The sequence below is a fragment of the Aptenodytes patagonicus genome, unplaced genomic scaffold (assembly GCF_965638725.1).
Source record: "Aptenodytes patagonicus unplaced genomic scaffold, bAptPat1.pri.cur scaffold_242, whole genome shotgun sequence".
Classification (NCBI taxonomy): Eukaryota; Metazoa; Chordata; class Aves; order Sphenisciformes; family Spheniscidae; genus Aptenodytes; species Aptenodytes patagonicus.
The window spans coordinates 3641-22031 of record NW_027472170.1 but is presented as its reverse complement, the minus strand read 5'-3'; the positions used below and the strand labels follow the sequence as shown (position 1 = coordinate 22031).

General features: G+C 60.1%; 1 protein-coding gene across 2 annotated transcripts; it reads left to right on the top strand.

Annotated features, from left to right (window-relative positions):
• The first annotated feature begins 294 nt into the window (after positions 1-294).
• RNF121 (ring finger protein 121) lies at positions 295-18185 on the top strand. Of its 2 annotated transcripts, none has more exons than XM_076363915.1 (9): positions 295-351; positions 7601-7638; positions 8718-8859; positions 9894-10048; positions 10555-10662; positions 11446-11566; positions 14123-14256; positions 16274-16372; positions 17870-18185. In XM_076363915.1, exons 1-9 carry the CDS (start codon positions 295-297, stop codon positions 17955-17957), a joined length of 942 nt encoding a protein of 313 aa, XP_076220030.1. In that variant the 3' UTR covers positions 17958-18185. The 2 variants fall into 2 exon arrangements, with proteins under 2 accessions (XP_076220030.1, XP_076220029.1); XM_076363914.1 differs by having other exon boundaries at positions 16274-16375; positions 17884-18185.
• Positions 18186-18391: the final 206 nt, after the last annotated feature.

The window sequence follows — 18391 nt, the reverse complement described above, 5'->3', positions numbered from 1 at the left end:
GACACCGGCGGCCCGGCGGCGCGAGGCGGCCAGGGCAACCGAGCCCGCCGACAGGGACTGTGCGTCCCGCTCCGGAGCTGCAAAATGGCAGATGATCCCTGGCCGTGACAGCTCGTCCCTTCCTTCTGCCAGACGCGGCGCCACCGGCGGCTGTCCCACCCTCCTCTCTTCTGATTGGCCGCCGGCGCAGCGCCGCGCCCAGCGATTGGCCGGAGGTGCGGTGGCGTGGCCGGTGATTGGCGGACGGTGGCGGAAGGAGCTGGCCGCTGGAGGACGGAAGGGGGGGGGGGCAAGATGGCGGCGGTGCTGGAGGTGGAGGTTGGAGGCCCCGTCGAGCGCGATGTGGAGGAGGTACCGCGGGGCCGGGGGCTCCGGGGGCCGGGGGGGGCCGGGGTAGGGGCGTGCACTGAGGGGCCCTGAGGCTGCTGGGGGGAGGCCTGGGGCACTGGGAGCTCGCAGGGCTCTGGGGCGGGCGGGTGTGGGGGAGTGTTGGGGCTGGGGGGGGGGGGGCGCTCTGGGGGTCCCTGGGGCAGGGGGGCGCTGGGAGGTTCTGGAGGTCCCCGGGGCAGGGGGCTCTTCCTGGTGAGCTGCAGTGGGTCTGCAGGGCCCCGGGAGAAGGGGCCTTGGGGGGCTGCGGGGTCCCCGCGGGCCTCGGAGGCACCGGGGGGGGGGTGGTGGGATGAGGGCGGTGGGAAGGGGCTGCTGAGGTGGGCGGCCCGAGCCGGGGGTGAGGGGCTGGATGCGGATGGGGGAATTGCCCGGAGGAGGCTGCGGGGAGCACGGGGGAGGGGGGCAGCGACGGGAGGGGAGGCTGAGGATCGGCCTTCGAGGCGTGCGGGGAGACGGCGGTTTGGGGGGGGGGGGTAACGGCACAGCGAGGGGCTCGGGGACGAGCCCCGCTGGAGGACTTTGCGTCCCTGAGGTGGCCGAAGCGCCTCTTTCCAGACGGGGGTCCCCAAAGCCGGCGCAGCTGAAGGGGGGGCCCGGGAAACGCCATTCGGGCCCTCCGGCCCCCGCGGAGCTTTTCTGCCGTTAATTCATTCCCCGGCTGCAAAACTCGCTGCTGGGGTGCCTGGGGCAGGGGGCTCTTCCTGGTGAGCTGCAGTGGGTCTGCAGGGCCCCGGGAGAAGGGGCCTTGGGGGGCTGCGCGGGACCAGGGTGGGATTTGCGTTTGGGGGAGCGCAGGAGGACGGGGGGGGGGGGGGTCTGCTCCTCGGGGTGCCCTCGGACGCCGGCAGGGCGGGTGGCATTCCCTCCCGGCAGCGGCTTCTGCCTGTCGCCTTGGCACCGTGCGAACTTCCACGCTGAGATAATTAGCGGCCCTTGTTGCTCCTGGGGAATTGCAGCCGTGCGAGGTAGAGGGCTTTAACCGAAGTTCCCGCTGTTCCCATGCCAGCGTTCGAGCGTTCCTGGAGATGGAAAATTACAAAGCTGGGGGAAAAAAAACCCAGAATAAAATACCAATCTGCTCGGAAAGCTGGAATTGGGAGCAGGGGCTCGCCTGCTTCCGCACAACCGGAGCGCGGCGCCTGCGCCTGTCATGGCGTGCATGCCGCCGTACCGCAACGCCGTAACGGCGCTGCTCTCCCGGGCTTTGCCACGGGCTCTTCGCCGTCGCCTGCGCTTCGTGCTCGTGAGCTTTCCTTCCGCCCGTGGAGCGGTTCTGGGCCTGGGCAGCTGGCAGTGCTGCCCGCGCTGGTGGGAGCAGCAGCATGGGGGACACACGAGGCGGTCAGCTGGGGCAGTCGGGGGGGGGGTTCAGCGCTTTTCCTCAAGAACCGGTAGTTTGGCTTAAAAATTCTCAGGTGCTGAAGGTTGTATTTGGGGAGTTTACTGGCAGGGTCAAGTTGCGGAGGTTCCCTCGTGTACGGCTGAGCTGAGCGAGCGAGGTGAGACCGTCGGCCTGAGGCGCAGTGAGAGCTTGTGCATCCTCCCTGCGCCGTGTGTCGCTGCCGAAGAGCGGGTACAGCGGGGTGACAGGAGGATTCAACCTCAAATCCAGTTTCCCAATGTCTTAAACCACGAATCGGTCGCTCTTGAGTTGCTGCCTGTTATATTCTAAGACGTTCACTGGTGGCTTTTTATGCCAGAGAGGTGTTTTTCCAGAAAGGCTTTGAAGAACGCCAAGGTGTACGCGTGCACGCTGGAACCAGGCTTCCCGAGCCCCTCTCTGAACAAGCGAGCCTGGCATCCTCCTGTGAGCCTCTTCCATCGTGATAAGCGAGACGTAAAGCAAGCTAGTAAGCAAACAGTAAACTCTTGCACTCCTGAGCGCCTTAGTCCAGTGCCAGCGGCAGACGGGAAACCTCTTCCCTGTAAAAACGTGGAAGATCTGAAGCCTCTGACCCTCAAAAGTGAAACTCCTGTTTCCCGGTCCGTCAGGAAGCGGCTTTTGGGGCTGGCTGAGAGGGGCAGAGAGGGCGTCGCAAGGAGGCAGCTGATAAGGAGGTGCGCGCGAGGCTGCGCTTATCCCTGTGCCGTGGTTCCGCAAAGCCCGCGTCCGTCGGACAAAATCCGTACGCTTGTGTTGTCCTGAGATCTTGGGCTCAGCTCTTTGGGCTGAGCGCGTCGCTGACGAACCGTTAACGGTGGGGCTGGTGCGTGGTGGGAGACCTGAAAGCAGCTTAACGTTTCGCCTGCTGCACCCGCGTGGGATAAACGCTGAGCGTCCTGCGGCTTTGGCTCTGCCCACTCGTAACTCAGGCTGTCGTCAAAGGTTCCGTTTACAATTATCGAAGCGTTTGATCAGTCGGGGCCTTTCTACTCCCTGCCGGTTGTTACTGCGCTGTTTTATGAGCAGAAAAAAAACGAGGAATTGAGGTTCCAAAATTTCCTCAGACTTGCGCTCAAGAGCCTGCCTCTTCAAAACCTGCCTCGAGTGAACGGCCGGACTCTCGGCGCTCTTGAGATTTATCTTCCAGTTATTTCAGGTTGTTCCTGGGGGGTGATGTGAAACAAATAAAGGGGCTGGGGCTGCGGGAAAGGTGAGATCAGGCCCCAGGCGTCCCGGATCCTCAGCTCTTTGTGCCTCTGCCCGGTGCTGTGCGTAGCAGATGCTGGATGCCGTTGTTTTTGACGGCCAAAATACTGCGGAGCAGCACAACGCGAGCTGTAGGCTGGTCTGTAGCTTGGAACTGAAGTCAGCAGCTGCTTACTCTCCATCCCGGAGACGTTCTCCTTACCTCCTTCCCAGGTTTAGAGGGTAAGGAGATTAGAACCGGCTCGCGGCAGGGCGGTTGGTACGCGTGCCTGGAGATCCTCCTGTCCCCCTGCTTCTGGACTGCGAGAAACAGGCAGTTAGGGGTTTTGTACTACAGGTAACCGCAACCTTTGCGTTTTCCTAGAGGGAGGTAATTCTCTTGACCGTCCTGGTGATGGGGATCAACAGGTTTGTGGTGGCTTTGGGGAATGAGCCCCTGCTGAAAACTGGGGGGGTGGCACGAGTTTCTTCCAAAGGCCACGGTACCACATCCGAGGAGAGAATTAGACTTTGGCCATAGACATCCAGTTTCTCCCAGTCACCACCCGGAGGGGGTTGGGTTTTTTGAGTGGTTCATGAGTTATGGAGGAGGCGGAGGGCAGAATATATCATTCTTAATTCCTTATTTTTAAAAAAAAAAAGTTGTTGGTCGCGCGCAGCGGGTCCTGTGCTGGTATCGTCCGCCGGAGGAGGAGGCTGCAGGGGGAGCGGGTCGGTGCTGAAGGCTTGCTGGAGCGTATCTTCAGGTACTTCAGTCATCCTCGCGGTTCTTGTCGAACCCCTCTCCTCCCTGGTCTGGTAAAGGGAGATTTAAGGGCAGAGGCTCTTCAGCCTGGCTGACGGGACCCAAGAACCGGGTGTGAAAATGAGACAAACCCAAACTAGAAACAGAGCGAACGCTTAACAGCGAGAGCAGGTGCTTCCTGGCACCGTCTCTCGGCGCTTGGATTCACCATCGCTGTTCATTTTTTAGAACCAAAACTAGGTTTCTTTGCCAAGAGAGCGTGCTGCAGATCAGGAAGGGGTTAACTTGCTGGGGTGGCTGCTCTGCCAAGTCCTGTCTGACAGTCATCGGATCGCTCCGTCCCTGCCCGAACGCCCCGTCTGTCGCGTCCTGGCCCCCCTGAATAAAGTTATTTCAGGAGCTGTAAGCTGTGGGCAATCTGGTGAGGCTCAGTCCCTGAAATTGAGGGAAAACTGTGTCCAGTGCTGCGGATTCTCGCACCTGCGAGGACGGCTTACGTGGCAGTTGCTGTTGGCTTTGGGGGAAGCCCTCTTCTCTGTGAAATGCCAGCAGGATTTCCTTAGGGTTCGGGGCTGAGAAGGCTTTAGCTCGTTCACTGGAAGAATTGGTAGATTTGGGGAAGACGCTGAAGGAAAGAGGCTGAGAAGTGTTCCCGAAGCGTGGGCGGAGCGGCCGCTGGCGTGGCACAGAGGAGGAGTGACCAGAAGCCACTGTATGGGCAAAAAAAAAAAAAATTGATGTGTTTTGAAGGTGCTGGGCTGTCTGTGCTTGTAAAATGTCCTCATCCAGCGAGGACTGGGGTAGAGCCTGGGGGGAGCAGGGGTCTCCTGGGGGGTGGCAGCAGGAGCCCCCGGGTGACTTCCCAGAGCTTGCAGGGGGATCGGCCTGTGCCGGAGCTGAGCTGGGCCAACAAGCACTTGGGGTTTCTCAGCTTCTCCTGCTTGCAGTGACTTGAGAGCATCTTTAAAATTATTATTTTTTTTTTTTTTTTTTACTGTTTATCAGGGCAGTTGTTCTAACTAGGAATTGGGTACCCGAGTTTTTGAAGGGAAAGCAGCGGCTGAACTGATCAATCTGGACGTGGATGCTTTAGGAGCAGAAGAGCTCGGGGAATTTGGGCGATACGAGCGCACTTCTCGGAGCCGGTGTCAGATCGTCACCACCTACACGCGGTTTCCTACGCAAGCCAGCGAGCTCGAACAGGGATTTTCATAGGTCTATATTTTGCGTCTGTCTAAGTACTGGAGTGCTTCTCGAAGGCCTCGGGGACCGAATCTCTCGCAGGTGTTGCTCTAGGGTGAAGCACAGCAGATGTCTAACAGCACGCAGACGGATTGCTGCCACGTGTGCGTTTCCCTGCCTCCTCGCCCCAGGGTATAATTAGGTGCAGCAGAGGAAGCAAGGTGGCCGCTCGTGTCCTCGGCCGAGCCCGGGTGCGATCGGAGGCGCTGGCTGCAAGAGACCTATTTGGGGAACAGCCCCGAGGGATCTGCCGCGCGTCGCCGGTGGCATGGCAGCCTGCGCACGGGCAGGCGAGGCCGGCTGCCGCGCCGTCCCCGGGAGAGCCCTGGGGTAAAGGTCGAAGCCGAGCCGGCGGCTCCGTACCCGGTGATTGGAGGCTGGGGCGAGGTGGAGCCCGTTCCTGTGTACACACCTCCGGTGCGCGCAGGAAAACGCGATACCAAAGTCCTTGCTGTGACTTGTTTTCGATCTCTCTTCTTGCGGCTCCACGCCGGCTTGCTCGTTAAACGTCGGGCGCGGGTCATTCGGGACTGGCCAGCCGTGCGCTCGGCTGTGGCTCTGCCGGGGGGAGAGCCGGCAGCCAGGGCAAGTGCCGTCCCCGGCCCCTCGGCCATGCTGGAGGGTCTCCAGCCAGATGGGGTTTTGTAAGCCGTGTGTTTACGTGCCCAGCCCCAGGCGAGCTGCTGTAGGTTTTGTCTGTGTTTGCGTCTCACCAAGGAAAGGCGACATGAAGTCAGAGCTGCGGGATTTCGTTTGCTGCATCCTGTATCAGAAATGGTGTGGCCAGCAGGAGCAGGGAAGTGATCGTGCCCCTGTACTCGGCACTGGTGAGGCCGCACCTCGAATACTGTGTTCAGTTTTGGGCCCCTCACTACAAGAAGGACGTCGAGGTGCTGGAGCGTGTCCAGAGAAGGGCAACGAGGCTGGTGAGGGGTCTGGAGAACAAGTCTGCTGAGGAGCGGCTGAGGGAACTGGGGTTGTTTAGCCTGGAGAAGAGGAGGCTGAGGGGAGACCTCATCGCTCTCTACAACTCCCTGAAAGGAGGTTGTAGCGAGGTGGGGTCGGTCTCTTCTCCCAAGTAACAAGCGATAGGACGAGAGGAAACGGCCTCAAGTTGTGCCAGGGGAGGTTTAGATTGGATGTGAGGAAAAATGTCTTTACTGAAGGAGTGGTTAAAGATTGGACCAGGCTGCCCAGGGAAGTGGTGGAGTCCCCATCCCTGGAGGTATTTAAAAGACGAGTAGATGAGGCGCTGAGGGACATGGTTTAGTGGGTGGTGGTGTTGGGTCGATGGTTGGACTCGATGATCTTAGAGGTCTTTTCCAACCTCAATGATTCTATGATTCTATCCCCAGCGCCGTGTGTCAGGGTTTGTGCTGGCACCGGGACGAGTGCTGCCCGGCCAGTGAGCCCGTGCAGGGACGTGACCGGTGCTGGAGACCTCTTCAGCTCTTATGCGAAGGTATAAAGCTCCAAGAGAAAGCTGAAATGCAATGTCGAAGGTCCCCCCCACCCCTCCCCAGTCCAAACGCCTCGTGGTGAGAGCATTCACACCGAATCTCACGGGGGGAAATGGGGGATTCTGCGAGACTCGGCCTCTGGGTGAGGTTTGGGTGCTGCTTGCTTGCAAGCTGAGAAGGTTAGCACAGAGTCGCGGTTCTGCAGAGGGGGGCTTTTAAATCGCTTAGTCCCGTTAATTCTGTCCCCTAAACCTGTCACACGGAGGATGTCCTTAACACCCTGCGTCCAGCCCGGCAGTTTCAGCTTGCGTTAAGCACGGATTACGCCAGCCCATCATCTCTCGTCACTAATAACAGCAACTCCCATCGCTCTCGGTTGCTCCTGTCGGGCAAAAGCTTTGCTGCCCGTAACGCTTGGGAGAAACTTCCAGCCGTGTCAGCAAAGCAAGTCCTAAATCTTTTCTTTTTCTGTGATTCTTTCTGAAAATCTTTTTTGCGGTGGTTTGCTGCTGGTGCGCAGACGCCATCCCCTGTCCCGCAGACTGGTGGGATTTTGGACTCCCTTCCCTGTCCTGTTTCTGACGCGCACTGGGATCGCCCCTCTGTGCCCGGAGACGCCCGACTGGGTTGTGAACGTGGGACTTAAACCAACTCCTCTGGTACGCGTAGCGCGGGACGGTGGGCAGAGCCTCGACGGCAGTAAAATGTGGGAGCATAAGGGGAAAGGTGCTTGCAGGTGATGGGGGAGCAGGGGGACTCTGCAGCTCTCCCCGCGCTGCCTCGGGGGGTCGAAGGACAGCTCTGGGCTGTGGTGTCACGATGGGCACGTCGAGGGTTTGTTGTTTAAAGCTTCCGAATCCAGGGTTTTCCTTCTTAAAGTTCTCGAAGAGCAATCCCGGGGGTCTCAGGGGACGACTTTGCAGCTGACTCCGCCGCTGCTGTTGGCACTGGTCAGGTCTCAGCAGGAGATGGAGGAGCCGGGTGCTGTGCCGGTGTTACGGTGAACAGGCGGCGTAGACACGGTGCAGCCGTGCTCGTGTGGGGCGTAAACCAGCGTCTGCGCTGTTTGGGGAGATGAAGTAAATAAGTTATCCGTTCTAGGCTGGTACTGCTGCTCCCAAACTTCAGTGGCTGATTTCTTTGGTGGTGGTTTTTTTTTTTTTTTCTCCCTAGGTCGATCTTTCGCACTTGTCCCCGGAGGAGAGATGGAGGTGAGTCTGTGTCGCGAGGTGAACCGATGCTTACAGCTTGAGCGAGCTCCTGCTCCCGACCGGAGCTACCAGCAGCACAGCCCCTATTCACGGCGGGAGAGGACAGGGTCAGCCTTCCCTGCACAGTGTTATTTGTTAGGGGGAAGTATGAACTGTCTTAAAAGGCAATACTAATGTTTTTCTTTTAAACTGCTTGCTAGTTATTCCTCCTTTTCCCTTAGCCAAACCAATTTCAGTCGGACACTTGTTGAAAAGCACAGTACGACTGGTCTTCTCTCGGTATTGATTTACAGAGGACGACTTAAGATCAGAGAATTTGGCATATTTGTTGGGTTTGGATTCCCCCCCCCTCCCCCAACTTGAACTGTCTTCTCAGCTTAAGACCGAGGTGTAAGGATGTTACAGGTCTTAATTCTGCCTTGGTTTTTGGTCAAAACAGCACAAGCTGCAAAGAAACCCCGGGTGCCTGTAGAGCATCAGTCTGGAAATCGCTTGTTCCAGGATGCAAAAGGGGTTGCCCAGGGCAGGGAGAAGCGATTTGCTGGGGTTTGTGGGTTTTACCGGCTGGAGACCGGGCCCCCCCCCCCCAGCCCATCCAGCCTTTCCTGTGCTGGGCGAGAGGGAGAATGGTGCTGGTGGCTCTGAAACTGGACTGAGGGTTTGGTATTGAGAGTCGGTGCACGCGCCTGGTGTCAAACAGCCGCACAGCTGATGCCGTTGCACCGGTGAGCTGCCGGGTGAGTTACGTTGAAACGTGCACTCCGCGTTCGTTAGCTCAGGTACGTCAGCATGAGTTCTCTCTGCCTCGTTCACACCAGGATGGGCTGGATGGCAGCCTTGGCTTTCACAGTTTAAAAATGAGCTAGTCTCAGAAAAGCCTTTTTTTTTTTTTTTTTTTTTTTATTATTTTCTCCTCTGCCTTGCAACACAGCACCCGTCTCCACAACGCTCCTTCGTGGTGTCTCTCGGCCTGGTTCTTCCTGGCTCCCCCGTGCCGAGGTGTTTGTCAGCCCTGCCGTGCTGTTAGCGCGCCGTCTGCGCCCGCATGCTCTTCAGCCGCCTTTTCCCTGTCGTTGCAGGGTGGAGCATGCGCGGATGCATGCCAAGCACCGTGGTCACGAGGCTATGCATGCCGAAATGGTCCTCATCCTTATCGCCACGCTAGTGGTGGCACAGCTCCTGTTGGTTCAGTGGAAACAGAGGCACCCTCGCTCCTACAACGTAAGTCTCTCCCACGCAGCCGTTTTGTCTCCGAGGCTGGATGCGAGTGCTGAGTGATGCCGTCCTTTACCTGATGAGAAGCGCGTTCCTGTTTTTTCTCCTCTTGTCTGGTGTTGTACCCTCGTCTTCCCAACAGCGCGTGGGGGATTCTAGCTAGGGATGAGGATGGAGGCGCCTGGAGGCCTCAAGTTTCTGTGGCAAGTGATGCCAATAACTCGGTTTTACAAAGTGCTTTGATACCAGGCGGTGGGAGAAGCAGATCTCGGTGTTGTCCTGAGGGTAACGCAAAGGGAAGCTGCGTTTTGTGGGCGCTTCCTCGCAAGCGATGGGGGCTTCTTGCTGCCGGGACCCTGGGTTTGACGGTCCCTGCAGCGCCGCTGGGCTTGCCCGGCAGCACTCTCTGCTGAGCAGACCTGCCGCTTGCTGATGCCACCGGCTTGTCGGGGACTGTTATTTTACCTGAACCAACCTCACTCTGACTTCCTTATCGTAATTAATGTTCCCAGGCAATACCTGTAATCGTCTATGAACTTTAAACTGAACCTGTTTGCCTGTTCCCCTCCAGCAGCACCGCGGGAGCTCAGCTGCACGGCCGTAGATCCCTTTTGGGAATAGGCTGTAGGGCAGAGGCGAGGCTGAAACCTTCCGCTGCGCCCGTCTCCTTGTTTCATACTTGCCTGAGGTGTCTGTGGTTGCGGTGTTCGGGGCCATGAAGGTTTACGTAGACTTCTCACAAAAACTAGTTGGGTGGATCATCTCCTGTACCTCCCTCTGGAGATGTTTCCTCTGCGTTCTCCCTCCAGCTCTAGGCCTTTGCTACCGAAGATCGCCTGGCTGCTGCCTCTGACTCCCTCAGTCGGGCTCTGAGCCTGTTCTCTGGGTGCTGGGTGCCACAGACCAAACCTCCCGAGTTTCCTGGTGCTGTTCAGGGCCCTTTGATGCAGGCAGGAGGAGGGCTGCCAGGACTGGCAGGGTGTTTCTGATGTCTGATGAGCAGAGAGCCAGCTCAAAATGCCTTTCCTCTGTTCCTGCAGATGGTCACCCTCTTCCAGATGTGGGTAGTGCCTCTGTATTTCACGATCAAGCTGTACTGGTGGCGGTTCCTGGTAATCTGGGTGCTCTTCTCAGCGGTCACAGCTTTTGTCACCTTCAGGGCAACTCGAAAACCTCTGGTACAGACAACGCCCAGGTTAGTACACGAGTTCCCGGGAAAACTCCTCAGCCCCGGGGTAACCATTACAAGGAGCTCTTCCCAGTTTCGCTGCCGCAAGTCATTGTCTTAAACTTTGCACCCCGGGGGCGTGCAACCCCTGCACGCGCTGCCCGCGTCGGTCGGTGTGAAGCGCTAACCGGCGGCTGGCAGCCAGCCCGATGCACGTGGTACCCGAGCGGGTGCTGGAAAGGCAGATACCACGTGGGCTGGTAGCCTCACCGAGGGCGTTCCCGGCGTGAAGGACGCTTGCTTACGGCCTTTGGAGATGCCGAGGTTTCTAGTTTGGAAGTCAAGACCATGAGCGGCCCGTGGCGGCGGATCTGTAGCTTGAATTAGAAATTTAAAGCTGTGTTGCCCATGCGTAGGTGAAGTGTCTGCGAACAGCACCGCCCCGGTTTAAAAAGTAAAACTCTTTAGGTGCTTTGGTGCAGTTTCATGTAGGAAAAAGGAAGTAGTTAAATTCTCGTTTTAATTCTTCACAGGCTGGTTTATAAATGGTTTCTACTAATATACAAGATCAGCTACGCCACTGGAATCGTAGGGTACATGGCTGTGATGTTTACACTTTTTGGTCTTAACTTATTATTCAGGTGAGTGAATCTTTCGGGTCCCACTCCTGGGGCGGGGGATGTAACATGCCGTGTGGAGTAAGGCAAAACAGTTGTCTTGGCAGTCTGGTTAATGGGGCCAAAGAGACTCTTGGGGTGTCCTCTCCCTGCTGGGAGGATCACGGGTGAGGTGCTGGTACCTGAACTGATCAAGGTCGCTGGAGGGCCCTGCTTCCAGCTCAGCTGCGTCGGCAGCTCCTCCAGCTCTGCGCGTGTCCAGCCTGGGGGCAGCAGTGGGATTTTCTTTGCTACCCTGATAAAGAGGTACCTGCAAGAAGCAGCCAGCCCAGCTGTGGTAGCAGGGGACCCTAGCCTAATCTTCATGTTTAGAGAGGTTGATTCCTCCTCTGGAATATGAGCAGACCCGGCAACTGCCTGCAGAGACGTGGAAGTGTTAACTGGGGGCTTACTGGGAGCTGATCTGGTGGATGAGATAGTTGGAGGTCACTGCAGTTGCTCATTCCAGAGGCTGGTGAGGGCAATGGGCACCAGGTGGGGTGTTACACCCCCGTCTCCGTTCAAATACTGCTTGCTGACAGCCGAGGTGAAGCGTCCCAGAAGCTGGGGCCGGGGTTGTGCTGGGCAGGCACCTAGAAGACCTCTGCGGGTGATGCTTCCCGGTGACGTGCGTCCGCTGCCTTGGTGGACTGCCCTTGCGACGGAGTTAGTGCTGTCGGCTGTGTCAGCACACCGGCTTTGCACCCCCGCAGCCCCCCCCCCCCAAAAAAAAAAGCTCTTGATGTCGTTCGGGTTCTTCTGTTGTAGAATCAAACCAGAAGACGCGATGGACTTTGGCATCTCCCTCCTCTTCTACGGTCTTTACTACGGGGTGCTGGAGCGGGACTTTGCCGAGATGTGTGCGGATTACATGGCCTCGACCATCGGGGTGAGTTCACGCCGTGCCGTCCCCCAGGCGAGAGTCCTGCCCCGGTTATGGGGGGGCCTGAAACGTGTCGGTCGCGGCGGTAGCTTTTGCCTCCCCCAAACGGGAAAGTGCATCGAACTCTCCCCCCTCCCCCTTGCGGAAGGGCTCCCTGAGGCTGCTGCCTTTCTCGCTGTGCTCTCTCTGGGCCCACTACCACGGTGTCTGGGCTGGGAGGTTTCTGACGTAACGGAGTTGCTCCGAGATCTTTCCTTAAGAGCAAAGCCTCTGCGGGTGTCCCCTCATCCCCAGAAGCACAAGAAACGAGGAGTGGAAGGATCTGTTCAGCCCCGCTAAACTCCCGACAAATATTTCTCTACCTGAGCCTTTAAAATCTCCGGTGCCGAAGGGCGCTCCTGTTTCTGGGACCACGCTGCGGGTGCGTTAACTCGTGACCGGTAGCCACCGGGGAAAGCTTCACACCACGGGCTTCTTTCTGCTGCTCGTACCCGCTGCAGCTTGCGCAGTCCCTGTGGGCAGAGGGCGTGTTCCTGCGTGCCTGCGGTGGTGGCCTAAAGTCTGTAGCCCGCTCACCTGCTACCAAAAAAACCCACTCCACCAAAAAACACGTCGCCTAGGACACCGGTGGAGTAGGTCGTGTTGCTTCTTCACGGCAGCTCTTTAGGGTCTCGGACTTTGTGTTTCCTCCTCCCCTCTGAGCTTTCTGCTGCTGCTCCCCCTCGGAGGTTCTGCCTGGCAGGACTGGGGCGCCCCGGCCCCTCGCCAGCTGCCTTCCACTCGCACTGGGACACCTCGGCAGGGCTCGGGTCTCCCCCCACGTAGGCGGTGGGCGCCCAGGACAGGCCAGCAGCAGCCCAGATGCTCCCCGAGGGTCTGGCCTGTCTGCAGGGCTGCCGGGAGGAGGCTGCCGGGAGGAGGCTGCTGCCATCTGGCACTGCAGCCCGAGGGCTCTGTCGGATGCTCGGAGCGAAGCTGTGCCAGGTCCCTGCCGGAGACGTGTTTTGCCAATGATACTAAACCAGGAGGAGCTGTGGACTGCCTTGAGGGTAGAGAGGCCTTACGGAGAGATCTGGGCAGACTAGAGGGCTGGGCAATTGCCAACCGTGTGAAATTTAACAAGAGCAAGTGCCGGATTCTCCACCTGGGACGGGGTAATCCTGGTTACACGTACAAATTGGGGGACGAGAAGGCTGGAGGGCAGCCCCGCGGAAAGAGTCCTGGGGGTCTGGGTTGATGGCGGGTTGAATATGAGTCAAGAGTGTGCCCTGGCAGCCAAAGGGGCCAACCCTGTCCTGGGGTGCATCGCTGGCCGGCCGAGGGAGGGGATTGTCCCGCTCCACGCTGCACTGGCGCGGCCCCACCTCGAGCGCTGTGTGCAGTTTTGGGCGCCTCGATGTACGAAGGACATCGAACTATGTGCCCAGGGGAGGGCGACGGCGACCAAGGCAGGTCGTGAAGGGTCTCCAGGGCAAGACTTAGGAGGGGTGGCTTGGTTTGTTCGGCTTAGAGAAGACTGAGGGGTGACCTCATCGCAGTCTACAACTCCCTCGTGGGGGGCAGCAGAGGGGGAGAGGTGCTGATCTCCTCTCTCTGGTGACCAGCGACAGGACGCGAGGAAATGGGATGAAGCCGCGTCAGGGGGAGTTCAGGTTGGACGTTAGGAAAAGGGTCTTCACTGAGAGGGTGGTCGGTCGCTGGAACGGGCTCCCCGGGGAGGTGGTCACGGCACCAAGCCTGTCAGGGTTCAAGGAGCGTCTGGACGACGCTCTTAGTCATATGGTTTAGTTTTAGGTAGCCCTGCGAGGAGCGGGGAGTTGGACTCGATGATTCTTACGGGTCCCTTCCAACTTGAGATGTTCTATGACTCTGTGCCTCCCAGCCTGGCCGTGGGAGCCGGGACACAGCATGAGTGACCCGGGGCTCGTGGCCATCCCGGGAGCGTGTGGGACCAGAACTGCGTGCGGGGAGACCCGGTTGCGTGCCTGCACCCTCCTGCGCGCTGCGTCAGGCCGGTGCTGAGCCAACAGGCTGGGAAATGGCGGGGGGTGGCTGCTCTGCGCTTCGCTCTCTGGCCGTCCGAGCTTCAGGGACCTGCGGGGCTGGAGGCTCGGGCTGTATTTGACAGCTCGGGTCGTATTCAACTGCCAGCCCAAGGTTGTCGTCTTGGGTCAAAGCTGTGACCTCCAGCTTGTCCTGCTCTCGCCCCCAGGCCTCTGCCCTCGCTGCCCGGCGTTGGGTGCGCCGGCCCTGGCAGGCAGCCGACAACTCACCCGGCCGTCGGGGAGCAAAGGGGGGTGGTCCCCGGCATGGGGAGGGGGCATGTGGGGCTGGCAGAGGGGCTGGGGTGTGATGGGCCACCACGTCACTGAGCAGCTCCCTGTCCTGTTGTAGTTGTTTCCCGCAGCTGGACCTGTAACAAGGTTTTTAAGCCCAAAAGGCCGAGGCTGGACTCCTCGGGCGCTGACCCCAGCCCTCCTTAAAGCTTAGCCGCGCCGACGCGGGCGTGGGACGCGTGCCCTCCCGCTGTCACCGCTCTCCCTCTGCTCTGCCCTCGCTCAGTTCTACAGCGCCTCGGGGATGCCCACCAAGCACCTCTCCGACAGCGTCTGTGCCGTCTGCGGCCAGCAGATCTTCGTGGACGTCAACGAGGAGGGGATCATCGAGAACACCTACCGCCTCTCCTGCAACCACGTGTATCCTTCTCCTCCGGAGCCAGCCCCTCGCCTCGCCGGCTGCCCGCCGGGGCTGGCAGCAGAGAGCTCCTGCCCTGCGGCTTCCCCCACCTGGGGTGAGGAAATGCCTGTCCTGGGACTCGGGGCCGTTCTGCTGATTTTGCACGTGATCCTCGCCTGTGTCATAGCTGACTTGGCACGGAAAGAGGCGAAGTCCCGTGCATCCCTGAAATCGCTTCCTCGCCGCCTCCGTGTGCGTTCCAAGTAGTCGTTTCCTCTTCCTTCCCCTCCCCGGCTCCCCCCGGCTCCGGCGGCGCTGCCGCGGAGCTGTACCTCGCTCTTCCAACCGCCTCTGCCGAATCTGCTGGGACCTGTCCGCCCGGTGTTTGCCGCCCTGCCGGCTCTGGCGGTGTGAGGTAGGGGCGTGAAGTGTCCCCGGTCCAGCCAAGCTGGGCTGCCTGTGTCACGCCGGCCCCTCGTCGGAGAGCCAGCGCTGTGGGTCCTGGCTGAGAGCCTCCGAAGGGAAGAGGTGGGGGGAAAACGCTGCCCTCGGTATCCCCCTGAAAACAGCCCCCCCCCACCCCTGGTCTAGTGCCACCGGTTCGCTCCAGCCGCAGCCCGGCTCCAGCCGCAACCCGGCAGCTTCCTCCTTCCCCAAAACTCCTCTGCAACTCCGGCAGCGCACGGGGTGTCCAGCACCCTGGAATTGCTCAGCCCTCCCCGTCAGCTGACTGATGTGCGGTCGGTTTTGAAACTGGAAGTCCTGGTCGTTGCTCAGCCCCAGCCGGGGACGCGTCAGGGGTTTTCCGGCGGTGACTCAGCGGTGGAGATGGGATGTCCTCTGGCACCGCCTGCGTTACTGGCTGTGAGGTGGTTTCCAAACTGGGCTTGAGCAAAGGTCACGCTGCCAAAACTCGTTGCCTAAATTTAAGTGCTATAAACTGTTCGGCGAGGTTTACGCTGGCCTGGCCCCGGCAGCCTGACCCCGCGCGGGGCCTGGGCCTGCGTGTCGCCCACCCTGCGGCAGCTCGGGGCGGGGGGGGGGGTTGTGGCTGTCAGAGGTGTCGGTGCTCGTGGTGGTCCCCGGGGGTGAGGGCTGGCTGCCAGCCCTAGATCCTCGGCTCCTGGCTGCCGGCACAGCGGCAGCCCTCCCCCTGCTCCAGGGCCGAGGAGGGAGCGGCTCCCGGCTCCCGCTGCTGCTCTCTGGCATTAACCCTTGGTTTGAGCAGCAGAGACGTTACCTGGGGGAGTTTCTGTTTGCTCGGTGACACCCTTGTGCGTGGCAGAGTGCCCTGTCATGGCAAGCAGCCTCGCCTCACCCCGGAGCTGTGCCGCGGGGCCCTGGCCGCAGCCACCTCACGTTTTCCCCCCCCCCCCCGCTCCCCGTGACTTCTCCGGGCTGTGCTCAGGTTGGGCGAATCCTCGTTACTCATCTGCCGTGACGGAGCATAGCTGGCACCTGGAAGTCAGACCCTGGGGTAAATTCCTTAAATATGTTGTTAATCCCCGAGAAGCCTTTGCAGGAGCCTTGCGTGACGCACGCAGTCAAGTTTGCGGAGCTCTCCGAACCTTCCCGGTGCTCGAACGCAGTCTGCCCGGCGTTTCGCAGGCAGACACATCCCTGCCGCTCCGCTGCTGCCGGCTCTCGCCCTTGCGTGGAGGACCTTCCCTGCAGCCTCTGCCCCGGCTGCCCACGTCGGTCTAACCTGGCCCCGGTGCGAGTGCCGGGCTACATGTGCGCCAGGCACCGTCGGTGAAGGATTTGTGTCTCACCAGTGCCCGGCGTGTTGGTCATAGCCCTTGTGATGGCTCCGCTGTCCCGTGAGCCCCTTCCTCTGTGCCTGGAAGGCTCTGCGCCTTCTAGGAAAGGGCTGCGGTTGTGCAACGCGTCCATCCTTGCACGGCGTGGATGTTTCCCGTCCCCCCCACAGTCAGTGGGGTGACTTTTTTTTTTTAACCTCGATGGTTTCCTCCGCGCTCGGTCGTGTCCCCCCCTCCTCCAGCCCGAGGCAGTTCCCCTTAACGTGCTGCTCCCCAGGTTTCACGAGTTCTGCATCCGTGGCTGGTGCATCGTCGGGAAGAAGCAGACGTGTCCGTACTGCAAAGAGAAGGTGGATCTCAAGAGGATGTTCAGTAACCCGTATCCCTTTCTCCTCGTGAGACCCAGCGCCCTGCAAAGGGGAGCAGTGGGTAGAGCACACGAGGGGCTTGGGGCTGTGCCCGGTAGCTGCTGGCTGCTCATTTGGGCTTGCCTGGCACCCCGGGCAGGTCGCTGCCAGCCCACAGCAGTGGCAGAGACCCTGCAAAAATCTGTCCCTGAGCGCTGGGCACATCGCCTGGCACGGGGCAATGGGCACGTTGGGGGAGCTGGGAGGCCATGGGCTCCACCGAGGCCGCTGCTCCCTCGGGCGAGAGACGAAAATGTTCACGAAGCCCCTCATGGCTGACCCCCACAGCCCCTGCCCGCTGGCGGGAGGGCTCAGCCCCCCCCCCCCCCCCCATGCTGACCCCCGCCCCGTCCCCCTCCCTGCACCGCTGCAGGGGATGACTTGAGCCCCGGGTTTTGCTTTTCCACCTCCGGACGTTCCCGTGGGGAGCGCCAGTCCCTGCAGAGCCGGGCGCTGGGTTTGCTGCCTGGGCAGCACGTGGGTGCCCCAGCTCGGAGGCAGGTCACGTCCGTCCCACGGGAGGAGGAGGAGGAGATGGTGAAGCCGGGCTTCCCCCCCCCGCATCCCGCAGGACACCTGGCTGCACCCCAGACACCCTCCTTGTCGAAGTGCAGCCGAGGTGAGCCTGGCCGGAGCCATCCTTCCCCGGGCACCCGCCGCTGCAGAGGGTCGGGGCTGTGTGTCACCCCCCCGCCCCGGTCCCTGCGTCGGGGCAGCTTTGGGTGGCTCCTTGGTGGGGCCGTGCTCCTCTCGCCCCTCTCCCTGTGGCTGGAAAGCTGCCCGGCGGAAAAGGACCTGGGGGTGCTGGTCGACAGCCGGCTGAACATGAGCCGGCAGTGTGCCCAGGCGGCCAAGAAGGCCAATGGCATCCTGGCCTGTATCAGAAATGGTGTGGCCAGCAGGAGCAGGGAAGTGATCGTGCCCCTGTACTCGGCACTGGTGAGGCCGCACCTCGAATACTGTGTTCAGTTTTGGGCCCCGCACTACAAGAAGGACGTCGAGGTGCTGGAGCGTGTCCAGAGAAGGGCAACGAGGCTGGTGAGGGGTCTGGAGAACAAGTCTTATGAGGAGCGGCTGAGGGAACTGGGGTTGTTCAGCCTGGAGAAGAGGAGGCTGAGGGGAGACCTCATCGCTCTCTACAACCACCTGAAAGGAGGTTGTAGCGAGGTGGGGTCGGTCTCTTCTCCCAAGTAACAAGCGACAGGACGAGAGGAAACGGCCTCAAGTTGCGCCAGGGGAGGTTTAGATTGGACGTGAGGAAAAATTTCTGTACTGAAAGAGTGGTGAAACATTGGAACAGGCTGCCCAGGGAAGTGGCTGAGTCCCCATCCCTGGAGGTATTTAAAAGACGTGTAGATGAGGCGCTGAGGGACATGGTTTAGTGGGCCTGGGGGTGTTGGGTTGACGGTTGGACTCGATGATCTTAGAGGTCTTTTCCAACCTTAACGATTCTGTGATTCTTTAACTCCTTCCCGCCCAGCTGGGAGAGGCCTCACGTCATGTACGGGCAGCTGCTGGACTGGCTGCGCTACCTGGTGGCCTGGCAGCCGGTGATCATCGGACTGGTCCAGGGCATCAACTACATCCTGGGGCTGGAGTAAGGGCAGGCGGTGGGGAGCCGTGGAGCCACGAGAGGACGCGTGCCCAGGGCAGGGGACAGCAGCTGGCCGGGGACTCTCAGGACCTCGGCCGCCCCCGAGGACCGCGGCGTCGGGGGCCGAAGGAGGACTCTGCCCTGGGGCCCCTCCCGCTAGGGCTGGGGGAGTCTTTTTTTTTTTTTTTTTTAAAAAGCAATTATTTTAATGAGCGTATTTAAAACTTTCTATTGCAGACGAAAAGAGACGCTTGTCCCGTTTCCCTCCCCCAGCCCCTCGCCGGCCCTTCGCACTGCCCCAGTGCGTGCCGAGCTTTTGGCTGGGGGCTGTTCTCTTATCTCCCTCTCCTGCCGCTCTGCCGGGAGAGGCGACGGGGAGAGGGCCGAGGTTTTG